The sequence below is a fragment of the Acanthopagrus latus genome, chromosome 21, assembly GCF_904848185.1.
Source record: "Acanthopagrus latus isolate v.2019 chromosome 21, fAcaLat1.1, whole genome shotgun sequence".
Lineage (NCBI taxonomy): Eukaryota > Metazoa > Chordata > Actinopteri > Spariformes > Sparidae > Acanthopagrus > Acanthopagrus latus.
The window spans coordinates 27,064,503-27,084,227 of NC_051059.1; the positions used below are offsets into that span (position 1 = coordinate 27,064,503).

Below are 19,725 nucleotides of genomic sequence, written 5' to 3' on the forward strand. Positions count from 1 at the left end.
ATGTATTTCTAAGTAAGATAATAACTGTAATAGTTGATAGTGAAGGAGAGTAAACTTTTAGTTTCAGTTTTAGTGTCGTCTCCTCCGGCTGTGAGACCGATTCACCCTCGGCAAACATTTTGTTTTACGACTTCTCCAGCCGGGATGTGTCTGATCGTACGTGCGATCCTCCAGTCAGACCGCCGAGCGTCTTTTATCATCCTCACAGGGTTTATGTTGCAGCTGGCCGGTTTGATTGGACTCTTAAGGAAATAAAAGCCCGGCAGTTTGTTTCAGGGCCAATAAATTCACACTCGACAATCTGCTGCTGAAACCTCCGGCCACACAGACACCAGTCGGACTGTAAATTCCCCTCCGGAGCCGAGCAGAGTGATTGGCATTTCATTTAGTCGGCGACGCTGGCAGAGAAAGTGAATCTGCGGGACTCTGCTGACTCAGGCGAGTGATCGTGTTCTGCTCGCACCAACATCGAGTTAATGATTTAATTTGAGCGGCGGATAGATGAGATCAGTGGGAGACAGCGGCGGAGAGGAGAGACGATCTGAGCCTCCGTGGACGCCGGTGATAAAAGCTCACATCTGTGAAAAGATAAGCAAAAATCAAAAGCACAGAGATGATGGAAATTATAATAATAAACACAGTTATATAAATTAAATTATCCCTGCAGGGTCTGATTGTGTCCACAGTGGCGTCTGATGTTTGGATAATGAAGCGTTTCAACAGAATGTGGTGATAAACGTTAGTGATAAAGTCATAATACTTTAACAGCCCAACAACAACGACAGCAGCACGTTTCTGTTGGTGTGTGTTTTATCCAGCGCACCACTTCATACAGGTTTGATGTGAACTTTATTTATATAAAAACAAAACAGAATGATTAATGTCTGGTGCCGCCAAAACAACAGTACACGGCCTCAGTCAATCCTTTGTCACAACGATTGTTAAAATGACATGAAATCAAACACAACACAGTGACTGAGCTGTGAAAAAAAGGTTAATATACGCAAGAGATGAAACCTGGTTACTCAGATACTATCAACACTGCATCACATTCAGCATCAACACAGTTTAACTCAGCATGGATACATAAATACAGTCAGTTATTACATGAAACAGAAGCTTAAAGCTTTACAGGAAGTGTGTTTTTTCAGAATAAGACGCCGCTCTCATATCTAACGGCAGCACTGTGAGCTGAGCTTCTATCTGATGACTGAAAATCCGATCATCCTGATGAAAAGCTGCGACCTCGCTAATCGCTACAGGAGAATGAAGTCGGTGCGCTCGCCGGACTTCAAAAGAAAACTATGAATATAAAGCAGCAAAACTGGAGAAAGAAAAAAAAATGTAATAAAACATTCATATGCCAAAATTCAGCAGCGCCCCCTCCCCCTCAAAAAAAGCTTTGAAGCCACCAACACCTCGTCTCATACCGCCTTAAATCCAGAAATTACAGGCTCACATCTCAGAATATGACGATGGAGATGAGCTTTACGTTTAGTCACCATCGACTGAGACAGATGACACGCGACGCTTTCCCCATCGATTACTCACATTAAGACAATTATTTTTTTTTGGAAGTTTAGACGTCACTTCATAAATCAGACAAATCCTGTCAACAGCCATAAAAACACGTACAGACATTTTCTCAATAAAATGTGATATAAATCAGGCTGCGGGTGAAAAATGATCTGTAAATAACATTCAGAGGTTTATTATGAATTTCCAGAGAACAAAATAATTCTTAGCATTTTTTATTTTGACAAGATATTTTATGTTTAAATATGCAAAGTAGGCCATCTGATGAAATATTCACCAGTTTGCATAAATCAGACTCAGATTACTTCTAATTATAATGATGATCCAAAGATAAAATCTGTCAGGAATGAATTTGGGGGGAAAGTGTTTAAATGGAGTGAATGAATGAATGAAGTTAAAATGAAGTGTCAATTTACATTCATTATCACTTTATCAAGCTAACTTAAGGCTGATTTGGTAACTGCTAACCACATTTTACCCCCCGTAACTTCCTGCCTGCTCACCAGACTGCCAACTCCAGATAATTTCTTCTTCTCATGAACTGAACGCAGCAGAACCGTCAGAGTTTACTGATGCTGCCTCGTTGGTAAATTATTCCAGAAGAATTTTCTATTGCATTTGTGGAATATCGAAAACATCTTGACAGAAATCAGTAAATCAAAAGCTTCCTGCAGGTCTGCCTGTAAACGTACCTGCCTGGAGTTTTCCTAAAGGCGAGGCGGATGTTTCTTGAGACCTATTAGCAGGGTAATTTGAGAGGGTGCAGCTAAAATTTGCCCCATGCTAACATGCTAGCTTGACAGCACTAAGTGCTACCAATAGCCATGTTCATTATGACAATATTGTGAGACATGAGGTAGTTTGATGCGGTTAACGGTGTGCTGTGCTCACAGTCAACAGCCCCTGCACATATTCAGCAGCTCGCTAACTCGGTTAGCACGAAGCACACAGCACCTGAGCCGAAGAACGAGCGAGCAGCAGCAGCAGCAGCAGCAGACTGTTGATCAGATGTAACTCAGGTAGCACAGAGCACACAGACCTTGAGCCGGAGAGAAGAGCTGTGGCGCCATCAACACACTTGTTCAGCGGCTAACGTTAGCACAAAGCACACTTATACAGCAGTGAGGGACAACTGATGCACTGTGCAGCCTTTTGGACTGAAGCACATTCTTGACAGTTATTTTTCCTGTGTTTATATAGTTGTGACATTTAAAGAGATGTTTGTGTTTTTATTCATATGTTTATCAGACTAAAAAGAGAGTGCTGAAGTAGCCAACTAGCTGCTAATATATCTGTCAGCTGGCACTCGGTGGGGTCGGGCCGTGTGTTCATGTGTTTCAGAGGGATTTTTCAGTTAGATACTTTCAAAATGTAGCTTGCTCTTTCTTGCTTCGACAATCTTACCAAACCAAGCTTCAAATCTTTCTGCCTGGTGCAGCTTTAATGTCTATCTAAGCGATCGCTGACGCTGCTTTCAAGCAACTTAAAGTTTAGGCTACTATGACTTCATTCAGAATCCAGTCTGACGTCCAATCAGTTTGACTCGATTTTCTCACCAGGTTCCTCAAACCAGCTGAGGCCTGCATGGACCAAATTTCCCCCCTCCCAGTGTTGGCAGTATGTACAACAATATATGTACATCCAGATTAAATATCAATACGTGAACTTCAGATCAACATTCATCATCCTCTTCAAACTTTCATCAATCATTTGCCATCTTTCCTGTCCTTCCAGCAGTCTTGTGCAAATAAACCTCAACCTCAATTTGGACTCAAATCAGTCAAACAAACCTGAACTTGTCTCAGTGGAAATAAAGATTCTCACATTCACGTCAAGTTGTTTAAATTATATTATTGTTAAAATCAGATAACATTTGAAAGAGTAACTCGACTCTGAAACAGATAAATTACCAGTTCATATTCTGATGACCTTCTGGAGTCAGTCCCACCTTCTGTCTAAAAACATTCTGGCGAATAAAAATGTCCATCATCGCTGTCGACCAATCCCAGACCTTCTCTCTAAATCCTGGCCGTGACCAGTTTTCTCCCCGCCTCCTCTTCATGTCAGTGCTGTCTGATCTGACGTCTGATTTACTTCCTGTACTCGTCTTCTCCTATCCGGGTGGCGCCGGCCTCCTCCACGGGCCCCTCCCTCTTGGTTTCCATAGCAACCTCGGTGTATGCTACCGCTGGCTCCGCCCCCTCGGCCTCAGCCTCAGCACCCTCCTGGCCCTCAGCGACGGCTCTCTCCTTCTTCAGCTTGATGCGGAAGGTCTCTTTGGTCGGAGCCTTCTTGGCGATGTTCTCCTTCAGCCGCTCGCCCGACTGCTTCAGCCGCTCGCCAGCCTGGTGCATCTTGTCCCGCCGCTCGGCCGGCATGACCTTCTCGCCCAGGTTGTGGAACTTGGTGCCGATGTTGTCCTTGGTCTTGGTCATCTTCTCCTTGGAGAATGCAGCCTTCAGGGTTTCGGTGCTTTTCACCATGGATTTCTTGATGCGGGCGGCTCGGGAAGGGTCGGCCTCCTCCACACTCAGGTACTCCTCGTCGGAGGAGAGGTCAAGAGGGACTTCGTAGGAGTCGGGTTCAATCTCCAGCCCGTCCAGGCCGGTTCCTTTCGGGGACTTGGTGACAGCCACTGATGGGACCTCTGTCTCGCCCTGCAGAGAAGAAAACAGAACGTAATCTGAGTTTTCAATTTGAGGAAAGTCAGGAAACCAGAGCGTCCAACAGGTTCTTTAGCACAGTAAGAAATAACTTACTAGTACTTGAGGAGTGATGGGTTCTGTAGCCCTAAAACCAAGAAACCAGTGTGTGTTTTTGCACATCCGGTTCCCTCGTCTTAAAAAAAATTCTAAATCAAATGCTCATCATCACAGCGAACAGAGACTCATCTGCCCAAACTCTGTTTATAGTCTAACATTAGCCTTTTGCTGCTATACATTTAATTTACGCTTCGAGAATCACAAAGTGGTGTTTTCATCTGTGAGGATTATCTTGATGCACAGAACGTGTAAGTATCGTAGACTTTCCACTGGCTTTTTCTCGAGGGACCCAATGAAATGATTATATGAAGACATCCTGGTCAGCACTGCAAAACAATGTTAAGGGCTCCTTTAGATTGTTTTTTTTTTTTTAAATAATTTGTTGCATCACTTTGGGAAATAGATGAATTTCTCTGGATTTTAATTGTTGTCAGGCTTCAAGTTTTCTGTTTTCTCTCCTCCTGGTGCCACTGTGGGGCGATGCTGGCGTAAAGGTGAGATGTCGAGCAAGACACCTGATAAAAACACAAAAACACAAACACACTGCACATGTCCAAGAGTTTGTGCAGCTATCACCATACCAAGCACACAGAGATGAAACTGATATCTGTCCTCTTATCTGTCTCATAGACAATATTGATAAATTGCTGTGTTGCTCATTGATGCAGGTCCAGAAAGAACACATGATATTCCTCTGAGACTCTGTCAGAGTCGACCTGCTGCCTCTTGCCTCGAACACACCGGCATCTTCATGAGATCAAGTTCATTTTCTATTTTTACAGATGAGGAGTAACTGAGACTCATTCAGACAGGAAGCTGCTGTTAGAAACAACACCCGTAACTCAAGATGGCCGATAATCACGATGATACCACTGGTTTCAGCTGTCGGGCAAAGACAAGTCGGTCCAGAGCCAGACTGAAATATCTCATGATCAGGTCCGATCCGATCAGCCTCAGATGTGTTTGCATGCTAACAAGCTAAACTAAGATGGTGATCATGACGAACATTTCACCTGCTTAACACCAGCACGATGTTAGCATGTAGCTCGAAGCACCTCTGAGTTTAAACACACAATATCAGAGCCTGGTGCAGATCCAGACCTTCAGGAGGAATAAACACCTGGACTATCATCAGGTTCTGTTCTGATCCGGAGACGCTCAGAGCTCAGAGATTAAAAAAGTGATATCTCTTCCCTCCTGTTGATCAGCCTGACTGCAGCAGTGAGCTGGACCGGACCTCAAGGTTCTGTTCTGTTCTGCTGACTGGAGCTGGAGGGGAACTGGACTTAACTTCATGAAGATAACGTCACAGAGAGGAGACAGAGAACCAGAACCAGAACCAGAATCTCTGCTGGGTGCTGAGTTCAGTCAGAGCTGACCAGGATCCAAACACACGCACACCCTGGTGTTAAAGTTACTGAACAGTAACATGAGCAGCATGTCTTTTTCTTATTTTAGATATATTGTTCTTAAAAGACAATTCATTAAAATACATTTTTATACGACTGAGCCCATCGACGGCGATGGCGGCGACACAAGTCCTCGGATTTGAAACTTCTCTCTATTTTCTGTGCTCACAGAAGCTCCCGACACACACAAACCCTGGACACATGTCAGCTTTTATCTGAACAAATACAACAAACATAATGATTATATCAGTAAACGAGAGTGTTCACTGCTGCTTTAAACACAAGAGGAGCAGTTAAACGTCTCGCAACATGTCAGCTGTTGTTTTGTTTTCTCAGAACAAAATGTTGCTTAAATGGTTGATAAGCAGTTTTAGGAAAACGTGTCTGCAGAACTCCCAACCTGCTGATCGTTGTGCTTCTTGTGGTTGTTAGTTTCACCTGATCTGTTACAGTTTGTTCGTCACTCACATATTTAGATAGATGCTGAATCGTAGATTTAAAAAAAGACGCAGGATTTTTGTACATTTCAACATGTTTTATAATGTCTCTTACTGGCCGACTCGAACCAACCAGCTCCTGGACCTGAACCTCCTCCCGGGCCTGCTCCACCTGCTGCGCCCTACAGGTGACTTTGGTTGTGAAAGCCAATTAATCCTAATTAAACTGCGGCCACCTGCAACGATCACACTCATTAATCAGGGAGGAGTCATCAGAGCGCGTCCAGACGCTGTGAATGACACAATAATTACACCAGCAGGAGAATGTGGGTCAAAGCTCGTATTAATATCCTGGTGGAGGAGACGGAGTCTGGAGCCGAGACCATCAGCAGAGTGAGACACACACACACACACACACACACACACACACACACACACACACACACACACACACACACACACACACACTGCACGTCAGTAAACACTGTGAAACAACTCGGCTGCGAGCTCAGAGAAACATCCTGTTCCACGTTCCAGCTGATCCAAGAGAGCTTTAAAGAGTTTATGTAGCGTAAGAAGGAGGAGAGTTTTCTCAGTATGAACAGAAACACTTGATCCTGTCAACAAATGATACAGAGTTTACAGAGCCAGAAAGAAATGTTCCAATTTGTATGTTTCGTACAGGACGAGACAGTAGATCACTGTTGGAGACGGCGTTTGTTTGGACATGTATAACTGTGAAACCACTGGATGCTTTTTGGGGAAGACGTTTCCAAACAGCCGGCCATTTTCCAGATGTTTGTGGCAACACAATGTAATATTTTCAACAAAACGTCGGGACAGTTTCCAGCCATGTTAGTGACAACAGAACCAGATATTAGAACAAGACATCTCTGCAGTTTCCAGCCTAATATTTCTGACATGTCACGTCACTTTCCAGCAGTATTTGTGGAAACAACCCAGATATTTTTGACGAGACGTTTGGCCGTTCTGAAGTCTTATAACTGGCAACAAAATCCGATATTTCTGACGAGAGTTCGGGACAATTTTCAGATGTGTTTGTGGCAACGAGACCAGATATTTTGGATGAGCTGGGACATTTTGCAGCATTCTTAGTAGCAACAAAACGGGGTATGTTTGACAAGATGTCGGGACGGTAGATATTTAGTTGTATTCAGTTTCCATCTTGAAATGAATCAGTCTGAATGTTTTGCTCTGCAGGAATATTCCTCTGTAACTTTTGCTCAGAACCTGCAGAGCTGTCGGGTGTTACGTAACGCTCTCTGTTAGCTGGTGACCTCTTGTTTTAATCGTGTCAGCGCCGGTTGGAATTTTAACTCATAACCTTGTCATTGCTCAGCTTCTCTCATTGCCACACAGCAGAAATATCACAAACTAAAAGTCATTAACTCCCCTGAAATTACACACCGTCCTCTAATGTCCAGTGTTGTGAACAACAGCGGAGTCGGAGCGGCCCTGGGTGTTAACCAGCAGCCATTTATCTTTTTCTTATTACCATCCCGGCCTTCATTATTCAGCCGCTGGCGACGGCGGTCTCTAACAAACTGCCTGTTGCTTCCTGGTTAAATGGCCGCAGCTGAAACTCTATATTAGGAGATGAACGGAGGCCTCAGAATAACCGACAGCACATCAGTCATGAGGAAACTCAACACGGCGACTGTCTCCTCTGCAGCAGGACGGACAGTCACCGAGGACCCGGACTGAGCTAAACCTGGAGCCTGTGCACAGAAATACAAAGAGTGAAGAAGAAGGACCAGATCACAGCGGTCACAGCTGTTGCCTTTGTGACACTGTCATTTCTTGGTAGTTTATTAATCCTATATCCTATAAATCACATATTTACAGGTAATATAGCGTCAACTCACAGTAGAGACAGTGACTTCCTCCTGGTGTCTTTCTGCAGGTGATGGTCACCTGTGTTCAGATAATATTCACTCAAAAGTCCAACACAGAGAAACACGAGCTTCTCAAATCTACCCAGAGTGAACCCTCTTCTCGAGCAAATCAATAAAGGAAAAACACCACCAACATCTGGGACGCTATCAGAGTTTCCTCCACTTCCTGTCAGGATAAAGGTGACTGTTGCCGTGTCTCAGTTCAGGTCTGCGTCCTCCGAAGGACTCGGCCTCTGTGGTCTTTGAAGGCGAGTCCCTCAGAGACCTTGTTAACCTGGTCAGCCGTTGTTAAATGTGACGGTCGAGCCTCTGGAGCATTTCCTGGTTGTGTCACCAGATGTTTTACCCTCACGTCATGATTTCTGCCGCCCAGGCCTGCGAAAGTGACGATCTACGCCACGTGATCTTGGGATACAGCCTGAGTGTGAGCTGATCGAGATGACTGACAGCACCTGCAGAACTTGGTTGAAAACTGTCATGTTTTTATGTTTTCTTCGGTATCAAAGTTATTCACTGACAGTCGTCCGTTGATCTGAGCAATCACCACAAACAGGACCAGCTCACAGCTGATTCTGCAAACTTAAATGGTGCTTATTGCCAACATATAAACCAATTTAGGCCTTAATAAAGTGCTAAAATAAAAAAGCAGCACCTTTGTTGAGCTGTAACAGGCTCTCCTGATGGATGTAACTGTTTCTGTCACAGTGTTGGGTCCCACGCTGCAAGAATTAGGAGGAATTAATGAGCAAAAATGAAGAAAGAAAAGTTATATAGTTACATTATAATAAGTGTTATATCATCTGATACTGTAATGTTTTGTGTTTTCAGGACCTTAGGGTGTCACACACCTCCACGTGGACCTCGTGGGACCTTGTTTCTGAACTGAGTCCAGTAGTCAATGGATATAATAAAAAGATGATACTTCAAATTTATAAAGTCGATGGATATCTTTAATGAGAAGATTCCAGATAACAAAAATAATAAAAGCTTGTGTAGTTTTGTGTTAAAGCTCAGTGAACTACATCATCTCATCAACACCTCACCAGAACCAACACGGAGCCAACTGGGTCAGAAAAAATCACAATAAATCTGCTCATATTGATGACGGCAGTTCTGTGAGAGGAGAGAGAGCCGGTTCTGGTTCAGTTCTGTGAGAGGAGAGCTGGTTCTGGTTCAGTTCTGTGAGAGGAGAGCTGGTTCTGGTTCAGTTCTGTGAGAGGAGAGCTGGTTCTGGTTCAGTTCTGTGGGAGGAGAGAGAGCCGGTTCGAGACGAGGGGTGTTCAGTTGGCTTCACCCCTCAATCCACTGGACCGTTAATCCCTCCCCACCTGCAGCTCATCGGACATCAGCTTCTGTATTTTTAACCATACTGGATGTTAAAACCTGCACAAATCAGTATTTTTAATCCTGATCCGAGTCTGTTATCGTTATCGTGCCCTCGGTTACTGTACTTCTGGTTCAGGTCAGAGTGATTGAGGCCCGATTATCTCTCCACACATTGGCCCCTCATGTCGAGCTGCCATGTCAGACCCGACTCTGGCTGAAAGCAGTTTATGGCGTGTCACTGCTGGCAGGGAGGCAAAATGCTGCCGTCCCAGAATAGTCCTCCGTGTCACGGATCCACCGCAGCTGTTAGCAGCACATAGCAGCCCCGTTACTATTCTGAAGTCTGGACGTTAACGAGGCCAACGTCTCTGACTCAAGCTGAACGGTAAAGATATGCAGAGTCCAACGTAAAGACGAGGATTCATCTTTCATTTACTGTCAGGAGAGGAGGAGTTCCAGTGGCAGCTCGCAGCGTCCCCTTCAGTTTTTCCAGCCGGACACGAAGAAAAGTTTAAAAACTCACTATAAACTTCATGTGGTATGAATAAAAACCTTCCCTTCAGTTTTATTCTTAAAGCTGCACTGTGTTCTCTTTTTTTACTTTAATGACTTTTTTGATCCAACCACCACAGATTATTCATCACGTAGCGAAAGCTGTTCACGGCAAACTGAGTGTTTCTGATTGAGGCTGCATCTTAACTGTTCCTCTTGTCTGACCAGAGCTGCACTCGTGACGCCTGCAGCGATGCAGCGAGAGGCTTTGATCACTGCCGAGAGTCCTCCGAGTTCAGAGAAACGTTTTTATTCTGTCTGTCATCTGACCAGCTGCTCCCACACAGAAAATCCAGCAGCACTCCAATTTAAAGCTATTATAAAGTCTGTCCATCTCCTCAGCAGCGACGGCCTCCTCAATCAGCACGAGGGCCTCAAAGTGTTCTCATCGCATCACGCGTCTCTTTGGAGATAAGACGCCTCGCGCCGTTTATTTTCCATCCCTTCATGTTGAGCGATGACTCAACAGGAACCGAGCAAATGTTGACTTTTAGGCTCAAAGCCACTCAAACATTTGTGTTCAGTCGAGTGATTCAGATTACCAATTACACTCTGCAGTGAATCATCTTATTTTTTCGCTCGTTTCACCTGACCTGATTAAAGCCGTCTGATGAAAGTGTGCTCTCTCCACGTAACGAGGGAGCTTCTCTATAAATTGCCAGCGGCGAGGAGGCGAGGGCTCTTAAGCGTCGAACTTAAAACCACATTTCCTCACATCCCTGCTCGGCCTCTTACTGCGTCCAGCGCTTAATGAATTGAGTCAGAGTTCATTCGAGTTAAGATCTCGCTGCTCGGCAGAGTCTGTAGCGCCTGAGGGAAGGAATCTACTTTATTTTTGATATTTAATTTAATTATGCTCCAGTTCCTCCTAAACGGGACTGTGGATCTGATAATCCAGAGAGGAGCGGCTCTACCTCGACGTCCACCGATCTCCTCGAGTGTTGACCAGCTTCACACTTAATTATATGAGAGCTGAGTTTTTTCACTGTGAACGTCGGATTCCTGCTTCAACACACGACCGTCTGCCAACATCACAGCTGTTGTGGTTATTCTGCACACAAGATTTCTCCACCTGTGTTTTTGTCCTCTTTATTATTTATCAAAGAGGTCATGCATACTTTTATACTTTTGCTCTTAGGACTAAACTGTCGTGTCAGATACTTTAAGACTTGTAGTCAAGCACCGTTTGCATGGGTGACTTTCACTTTTACCAAAACGTAATAATTCAGTTTGTCTACAAAACGCTGCAGGGCGGTGTGGGAGCGACTCCATGGTCCGTGTGTGTGACGTGTTGGGAACCCCCACACTGATCCGTTAACCCAGAGTTGAAGCTGCTATGTTGTCCTGCTGCTAGCATGCTGGTGCTGCAGTGATCACTGCAGTGTGTTTTAAACTGGGGCACAAAACCAAACTGAATGAGTTCAACGTCCCGCCGGTAGAATTTATCCATGCTGAATAACACGCTACAGCTAGCGACCCGTTCTGCTCTGATCCGATCTGCAGTCGCGTCTCTGACACAGCAGGTTAAACCTGCACGGTGTGTTTTAACTGGTGCAGAGTCAAAGCGAGTGAATACACACAACACATTACACTCCACTGTGGCTTCAGTTATTCAGGCTGCGAGTCTGATAACCAGTTTATATGAATGACCACTGCAACGTGACATCAGGCTGCGTTTCTCCTCCCAGCCAGAACTGACTGCCCTCATTAAAATGAATGGGAAGACCCACATTTGTGCCGCACCACCAGTGGTGGTCTGAATCCAGCCTTAAACAACTAAATGCCAAGCAAATCATGTACGTGATTTCCAAAACCACAAAAATGGTTATTCCTTTTGAAAGCTGGAATATGCGACCGGTGACAAATATGTGTGACAAAGCTCAGATTTAAGCACCAACAACGACTGTGATCACGTTCTGTATTACTTGAATCAAAATGTCAGAATGAAGAAGAGGATTTGGACTCCTGAAGCCCACAAACAAGACCTCGTTTAGTGCAGAATATGCTGGTGGCCTGTTCAACCTAAAACTCTAATTATTTGATTTGTATTTTATTTATTTTCAGGGCCTGCAGATGTAAAATGATTCATCAGATTCATCAGCGTCAACGAAATAATCAAATGGACGACCAGACAGAACGTTTTCCAATCACAAAAGCAGCTAAATCACACAGATGATGGGCTTGATTGTGAGATTGAGACTGAGAATCTGAGACTTGCGTCCTCCAGTCTCAGTTATTATATGACGTACAAGAGTCGAGGAAACTGTTGAATCTCTAAGATCAAGAAACACAGAAATAAAAAAACATCTTCACACTTGTCAGAAACAGGTCTCAACACCTCTTCTTACCTGATAGATGACGACACGGAACTTGTTGCGGGTGAGCAGCTCATCCTGTGTGGTTTCAACCTTCTTGACGCGGACGTTTTGCTTCTCGACGCGCGTCCGAACCTCCTTGACGTTGGCGCTGACCTTGCGGGTCTTCTGCAGGAGCTTCTCCACCGTGCCGCTGGTGTCGGTGTGGTCCTTGGCCAGTTTGAGGACGTCGCCCTGGATGGTCTTGATGTTGGTCTCCAGCTCCAGCTGGCGCTCCTCCATGCGCTGCTGGCAGGACTGGACGTTATCGATGATGCCGGCCACGCGCTCCAGCAGCGACAGGATGGTCAGGGCACTGATGGGGTTCCCGGCCTCGTCCTCCACCCCGATGATCTCCAGCTTCTCCTGGACTCCCGCCGTGCGATACTTGTGCTGATCCATCTCAGAGTTTCGATGATGGGGGTGATCAAATTTGGTTGAAACTTGCTTAAAAATGTGCAGGTATGTGCTCTACTTTGGGGGAAGGGACCAGAAGGGAGACCAGAGAGAGGCAACACCCAACCGCTGTGACCAGGACTCAGGTCTGGGGACAGGAGAGAACAGAAACTCCACCTACCCCTTTTTAAAAAAGACTTCAGGGTCCAAAGGGAACCTGAATTCAGACCTCATCGGGATGTGGGCCAGGCGCTAAACTCAGAGGGGAGCGGCAACGCTCACACGAAACCCCCCGAGCTAAAAATAAAAAGCCTTTGTAAGGCGACACTTTGTAAGGAGACATTTTGGGAAGATGCAAAGCAGAGGATGATGGAAATCCCCGCCCGAGTGCTTCTCTGCTCTGTTAGAGCCACACAGGCTGATTCATAATTTTCCGATATTTGCACGCATGTTCATGCTAGCAGCTGCAAAAGCACGTACATCAACGGCAGCTCTGCGATCACACATGCAGAGAATCCCCAGTTGTCTGGTCTGATTACACAGAACTGGAATGTTTGTGGGGGATTAAACATTGCAGCGCTGCCATTTTTACTCTCCCCGGGCAGCAGAGTCCAAACATTGACTGTGGCTGAGATCTGCAGCTCTTTATAGTGACGGCTCGAGGAGCGTCAGACCGACACTATTCCACCTCTCGCTCCTCCAAACAGCCACGGCACAGACGGATTTATTTATTCTGAGCACTGCAGTATGTGCTAAGAGTACTCTGCATGTCTCAGTTGTAACTTTAGAGTGTTTAGTTGTTGGTCTTTGACTCACAGTTTGACAGCCATGAAACTGCCGTCGCCTTCTGAGCAAAAACATCGAGGTTGAAAAGAGCTGAAGAGTTCAAGACTTCAGGGCTTAAAATCTGTACAATATTAATTAACAATATCAATGAAGTAATAATAGAAACTCTGGTATATTTATTATTTTTGTCCATAACTGATTAAAAAAATGAGGTAACTGTTGAAGCTAGAAAGGTGGCAGGGTCCGCCACATATGAACAACAGTATAAACTGTGTTGTTCAGTGAAGTAACGTTTACCCTGATAAATACGTGCTGCCTTTTGTTTTCTCCAGGATCAGGGACTTTTTACTGATGGATGTATTTTTTACAGTGTGGTAGTTTGGAGATGATTGACAGCTGAATGTGTCAGACTGAAGCCGGCAGCTGCTCCTGAAAATCCCCCCCAGCTTCACACGGTGACTCTATATTTACCCCGGGGTGGCGAGCCTGAGCCTCGGCCCCCTCGTACGAATGTTCGACACACATGTTGGTTTACTTTCACGTGGAGCGGCGGTGACCTCTGCTCCGCTTCAGCTTCTGCACTCCAGCAGTTTTTTCGCTTTTAATTGTAATTAGACCAGAGCGTCAGGTAATGATGTAGCGCCTCGTCTCCGACAGGTGGGTGGAGCCTGATAATGAAGTCACAGCTGGAGGATGTATTTAACCTCACCTGTCCTGGTTATTAAACCACAAAGTCCCAAAGCTTCGATAGTTCAATTATATTCTACTGAACACAAGGACAGAGACACTGTAAAATGTCCAATAAGAAAAGTCTGTTTCAGGATCCGAGAGAGTCGGTGCAGATCCAGAACACCTGGAGGAATAAACACCTGGAGTCTCATCAGGTTCTGTTCTGATCCAGAGACGTTTACACACACGAGCAGAGATCACAGATAAAAAAGGTGATTTCTCTTCCCTCCTGTTGATCAGCCTGACTGCAGCAGTGATCCGGAGCTGACCTCCAGGTTCTGTTCTGTTCTGCTGACTGGAGCTGTTACATAACGTTACAGAGAGGAGACAGAGAACCAGAACCAGAACCAGAATCTCTGCTGAGTGCTGACTTCACTCAGAGTTGACCTGAACACAAACAGACACCTTCCAGGTGAAACGTGCCTTGCTGCTGGTGAACACACCTTTAAACATCCCCCGTCTCTGATGAATTCTATCTGTATCAACTCACATTCACGAGTACAGGAACGTTTTAGTTTTATTTAAGTTAAGTATAGTCACGTCTGCTGACTTCCTTTCTCATTGTCAAGTTATAGCTAACTGAGCTAAAGGAAAAGCAGCTACCTCGAGTAAACTTGAACATTGTTTAAATATTTGGAGGACTTTAAGTGTTGAGGAGGGAAATGAGAGTGTCAGAGGAGGAAACAGACGGAGAGAATCCTCTCAGAACGAAGACACAATCAGGAGACAGTTCACACAAACCACACGCCGGAACTCTGTGTACATTAAAAAAACATTTCCTTTTTTTATTTCAGCAGAGACCAAAAGTAGCCTCTCAAAGTCTACATGCAGAATATTAACATGTCAAACACATTCTAGTCACATTTAGAGAAGTCACGGCTGCGATGGTCGACAACAAGTAGAAACACGCTGCTCAGCGGAGGACAGAGGGGAGTTTACCTACGACCTGCAGACGCAGACGAACACAGAACAACAAAAGAAAAACTCCTGTGACAGAAAATTAAAATCACAAACATCCAGAGAAGACAGACTTTCCCCTGAACTCACATTCTGGATCCCAGCGCGCTCAGGTTCACTTCCTCTGCAGATACACAACGAGAAAAAGGTACCGAAGCTGTAATCTGGTGTTGACACGGGATCTTAAGGTCACATATTATGCATTTATTACTTTTAGCTTTACAAACCCGTTTCCACATATTGATTCTTCTGAGCGCCAGCAACTTTTTGTCTGAACTCTGAGCTCTACCAGCTGAACATCTCTCATCTGTTCAGCAAGTTATTTTTCCTTTTTTTTCACTGTATGATCACGTCACACACCCACATCCTTCTTCCTCTGATGTAACGTTGTCAAATGAAAGACAAACAGGTGGTAGCTCAGTTAGCTGTGGAGCTAAGTAGTCCTATTAGCTAAGTAGCTAAAAACAAACGCTACAGCGAATCACTGTGAATGAAAACTGCTCTTTGGAGATGTTGTCGTTGGACCCATGTGGCTCATCGGCTGTTTTCATGTAATTCATTCAGTTTGGAATGATTTTAACATATACGGGCTAAAAGTCTGTTAGCTTGCCGAAGTAAAATGTCGGCATGTGAGCCGGAGGGGAGCTGCAACTAGACGAGAAGGCTGCCAAGCCAGAGACCACTGTTCAAGACTCAGTTTCAACATCTCTATACTTTTAAGGAGGCCTCAGGATTTCCAGCTGCTTTTGTAGAAATAAAAAACAGATATTTTTGACAAGACATCAGGAGATGGAAAAAAATGGAACCACAAGAGAAAGAAACTTGCAACCTAAAGAAATGTAAGATTTCTACGTAGCTGTGGTAGAAATGTACATTCAACAGTTACTCTGGTGATTGTGTTGAGCTAGCTGAATTTACTGGTATTACTGGAAACAGTGTTGGACTGATTAAGTCTTAATGTTGATGTGATTCTGGCATTGAAGGACCATAAATGTGAGCAGGCGGACTCAGCTTGGTGGCTGTCACAGCATCAGGCAGCAACACTCATGCTAGTGTTCGTCACTTGGGCCATTTACTCACAAGCAGTTGTGCAACAGGCTTGACTGGCTGCCTGTTACATGCTTGTTGTTACTGTCTGTGAATGTGGATACTAAGCTAGCAGGTAATATGTTAGCTACCTGCACACATGCTAGTACTAGCCAGCCATAAGGTGACAGGGTAGCTTGTGAGCTCTCTTGGTCATTAATCGGACACTACGTTAACACAATAATCACAGAGCTGTGTGTACCATCGTGCAGTTAATCTCCAGCAAGGTTATAAAGAACCACATGATGCTACACAGCTAATGTAGCAGCGTCACACTTTTGGACCGGTTGGCTAAAGGTCAGAACTGTCAACATCATTTGTAGTAAGTGTGATTCAAGTGTGTCTGAGCTCCAAACAAAAGGTCAGTGCAGATTGAGTCACCAGCTAATCCACTCAATGTGACAATTTCATTGAAATTAATTAGTTTTGGTCCAAACCTTCACAGTTATAATGCTGGTGTGAACGGGCCCAAACCAATTCACTGATCATTAACGTCTTCACGCTCTTTAAGCTCCTCACAGTCTCATATGGAACCCCTGAGGGGGAAGTGAGAAGTTTTGATTTACTGGTGATCAATTTGATCAAAGTCTGATGCAGGTTGTGTTCTCTCCTGTGCTGATGACCTGAGAACTGGCGGGGGAAAGAAAAGGGTGATGTTTCTAATACCGCTTCAAAGATTAGCTTAAGGGAACAACATAACTGAACTGAATATGGCACGCTGCTGCAGACTGGAGGTGATCTCAGACTCTGAGAGCGACGGAGGTCAGTCTGAAGACGGGTGATGGTACAGAGGTGATTTACAGGACTATGACTGGACATCATCAGCGTGTAGGGACAGAATATCTTCACATGTTACTGTGAAGTGGGGATTTATCTGGACCGAACCAGAGGAGACCGTGGAGACAAACCAGAACTGTTCTGGTGACTCTGATTCAGTTTCTGTCCAGTTTGTATGAAGTGAGTTTGACGAGGAGATTAAACTGGTCTGAGTTCAGTCAGAGACAAAAAAATTGATCTCAAACTTATATTTTTCTGTTCAGAGGGAAAACAGGTATCAGAATATTTCCTTTCTTGACATTTAGTGAGTTTATATTGTTGACTGGCTGCTTTTACATCTCCAGCTGAAACTACAGGCTGGTATCTGAGCTACAGAGTGCTATCAGGAGCTAGCTGGTTAGCATGCTAACTGTGGTAGACGTGTTTCCTGATCACAGATTTGTAAGAAGGTTTAGTTTGTGACAGCGTTACCATCTTTGATATAAAACACATCAACGGGTTTCGTTACATTAAACACAGGAACACGACCGGACGCCACAGAAAAGATCGATCCTGACGACTAAATGCTTTTTTTCGTTTCATGTCTGAAGGTTTTGCATGAGAGCATCCGTCACCACTGTTTAACGATGTTTAAGACGTCATCATATGAACACGCAGAGAGACTTGAATAAGTGAGCTGCAGTCACATGTGTGAACCCTGGATCGGACCACATGCTGCCACCAGGAGGAAACGGACTCTTAGTGACTCTTGTTATGTTTCCATGTTTCTGGTTGTGAGGGATCGTCTGTGTGTGGAACGTCTCGCTGAGGAACAAATGCAAAATCTAAAACAAGTAAATTAAAAATGAAAAGACATTATTATTCTCTCACATCCAAAGACAAAACACCTTGATTACATCCACGAGCAACCGAGACGTTCTCTCCCCGGTACGTTAAAAAATGTCTTTTAGATTTGACGTCCGTTTGCTGTCTGTCCTTCAACCCCCCGAAACAGCCGACACGACTTCCTTTACAATCCTCTGAAGATGCAAAAACATTCCTGCGTCTGAGCGTTAAAATCAACACGACTCGGCTCCTCGTCGAAGCAACGAGCGGTTTTAGAAGAACGTCGCTGTGCTTCCAGCGCTGTGAAGACAGCCGACCGTAGCTCCAAACATTACACATTCTTTTCTTCACGACAGCGACTCTAACCTGCAGCTCGGCGTCCTCCCGTCATCAACAGCGCTTCACAGATCTCAGCGGCTCTGAGACGGAGGAGGCGTCGAGGCCGTCGGCTTTTCTTTTAAAAAGTTTAAACTACACCACAGTACACAGTTTTCACAAGTCATGCGAATATACAGGAACTAGAAGTTTTAGAAAACAACATTTGAAATAAAAAGTTAACATAAAAACTTGAAGTATTAACTACTTGAAAGGAAAACATAATAATAATAATAATAATAATAATAATAATAATAATAATAATAATAATAATAATAATAATAATAATAATAAATTATTAGCTTGTTTGAACACAGTGACGTCTTTACATGAACTTTCATACCAAAAGAATAAGTGTAAACATTTCTATATCACTGGCTGCCCACTCACCTCCTACAGAAACATTACAAATGAAAAACAAACTGCATTTGGTGATCAGCTGCACATTATTAGTAACACGTCAAACAGAGAGGGGCGTAGAAATAATCATGTCCAATAAATATCACATTCCAGACGGGGCGGACGTTAATCTATTAGCCAGTTTACCAAAGGAACCATTTTCATAAAGCGTTCAACAAAACCTCTAAGGAAGCAGTGTGAAGTCATTAAGACAGCAGACATGGTAACGATGGAAAGTGACAGCGGGTTCGGACGATTCGGATCCTCCTTCTTGTTTTTTTTTTTCTTTTTTGTTTAAAAGAAAAATCACCATCCAGAAAAATTGATGCGCAAAAAAATCTCCCGTCCATAAAAAAAAAAGAAAAGAAAAAACGTAGCAGGAGGGAAAATAAGGCCCCTTAAATAAATATTCTCATTCTTCTTTTTTAATGGTTTCCCAGGAGAGAGAGAAACAAAATGGATACCGTTAACATCTACCGTTAAAAAAATGGTCTTCCCACGCCGTACGAAAAAACTTATCAAAAAGAACCGCGGCCGTCGCGGCTATACCATCCTGGAGTTAGTGTCCGAGGAAAAGTGTCCCAGGTTTTGTTTTTGCCGGCGACCCCTGTTGTTTTTCGGACATTTCCTGAAGACACAGAGAGAGAGAGAGAGAGATTTATTCATCACATCTGTTCTCCTCACAAACAAAGCAGGGTTCTTTAAATCCACAGAACCTGCCTTAGAAACATCACGTTTTTAAGTTTTCTTCAGGATCAAAGCAGCGCAGTGAGAGCTGTCTGTAGATCCACGTCTGCACTGCAAACAGGAAGCACTGACGGCTAATTCTGCAACGTTTTAATGGAGCTTTTCTCCTTCTTCTGCAGTTGTTTAGCAGAATGCTGCTGTGAAGCTCCAGAAATGTTCTGTGGACGATGAAACTTCACCTGACTCTCCATCAGCGTGGTGGGAGGAGATAACGAGGTGAACGTATCCTAACATGTGTGGTGAAGCGAGCTCACGCTGCTGTGTGCTGGGGAATGCCTCCTGAGGTTGATGGATGCTTCTCAGTAGTGACATGTAGGTGGAGCAGAACATCCACGTTTATTAGCAGATGAATTATG

At 44.4% G+C, this 19,725-nt stretch overlaps 2 protein-coding genes across 2 annotated transcripts in view; both read right to left on the minus strand.

Moving 5' to 3' along the window:
• Positions 1 to 830: 830 nt before the first annotated feature.
• Positions 831 to 12,867, minus strand: cavin4a (caveolae associated protein 4a). The gene is made up of 2 exons (XM_037083029.1): positions 12,287 to 12,867; positions 831 to 4,193 (listed from the first exon to the last, which is right to left on the minus strand). Exons 1-2 carry the CDS (start codon positions 12,692 to 12,694, stop codon positions 3,627 to 3,629), a joined length of 975 nt encoding a protein of 324 aa, XP_036938924.1. The 5' UTR covers positions 12,695 to 12,867; the 3' UTR covers positions 831 to 3,626.
• Positions 12,868 to 14,963: 2,096 nt separating this feature from the next.
• The window catches only part of tmeff1a (transmembrane protein with EGF-like and two follistatin-like domains 1a), a 59,499-nt gene continuing 54,737 nt past the window's right edge, over positions 14,964 to 19,725 (minus strand). The window contains exon 10 of the mRNA XM_037083020.1: positions 14,964 to 19,250. Coding sequence (XP_036938915.1) covers positions 19,166 to 19,250 — 85 coding nt within the window. The 3' untranslated portion in view covers positions 14,964 to 19,165. The remainder of the gene's footprint in view (positions 19,251 to 19,725) is intronic.

Coding starts and splice junctions, on each gene's coding strand:
- cavin4a (XM_037083029.1), bottom strand. CDS start 12,694: ATGGATCAGCACAAGTATCGCACGGCGGGAGTCCAGGAGAAGCTGGAG. Junction 4,194..12,286: donor TCCGTGTCGTCATCTATCAG/GTAAGAAGAGGT, acceptor TCTTCTCTGCAG/GGCGAGACAGAGGTCCCATC.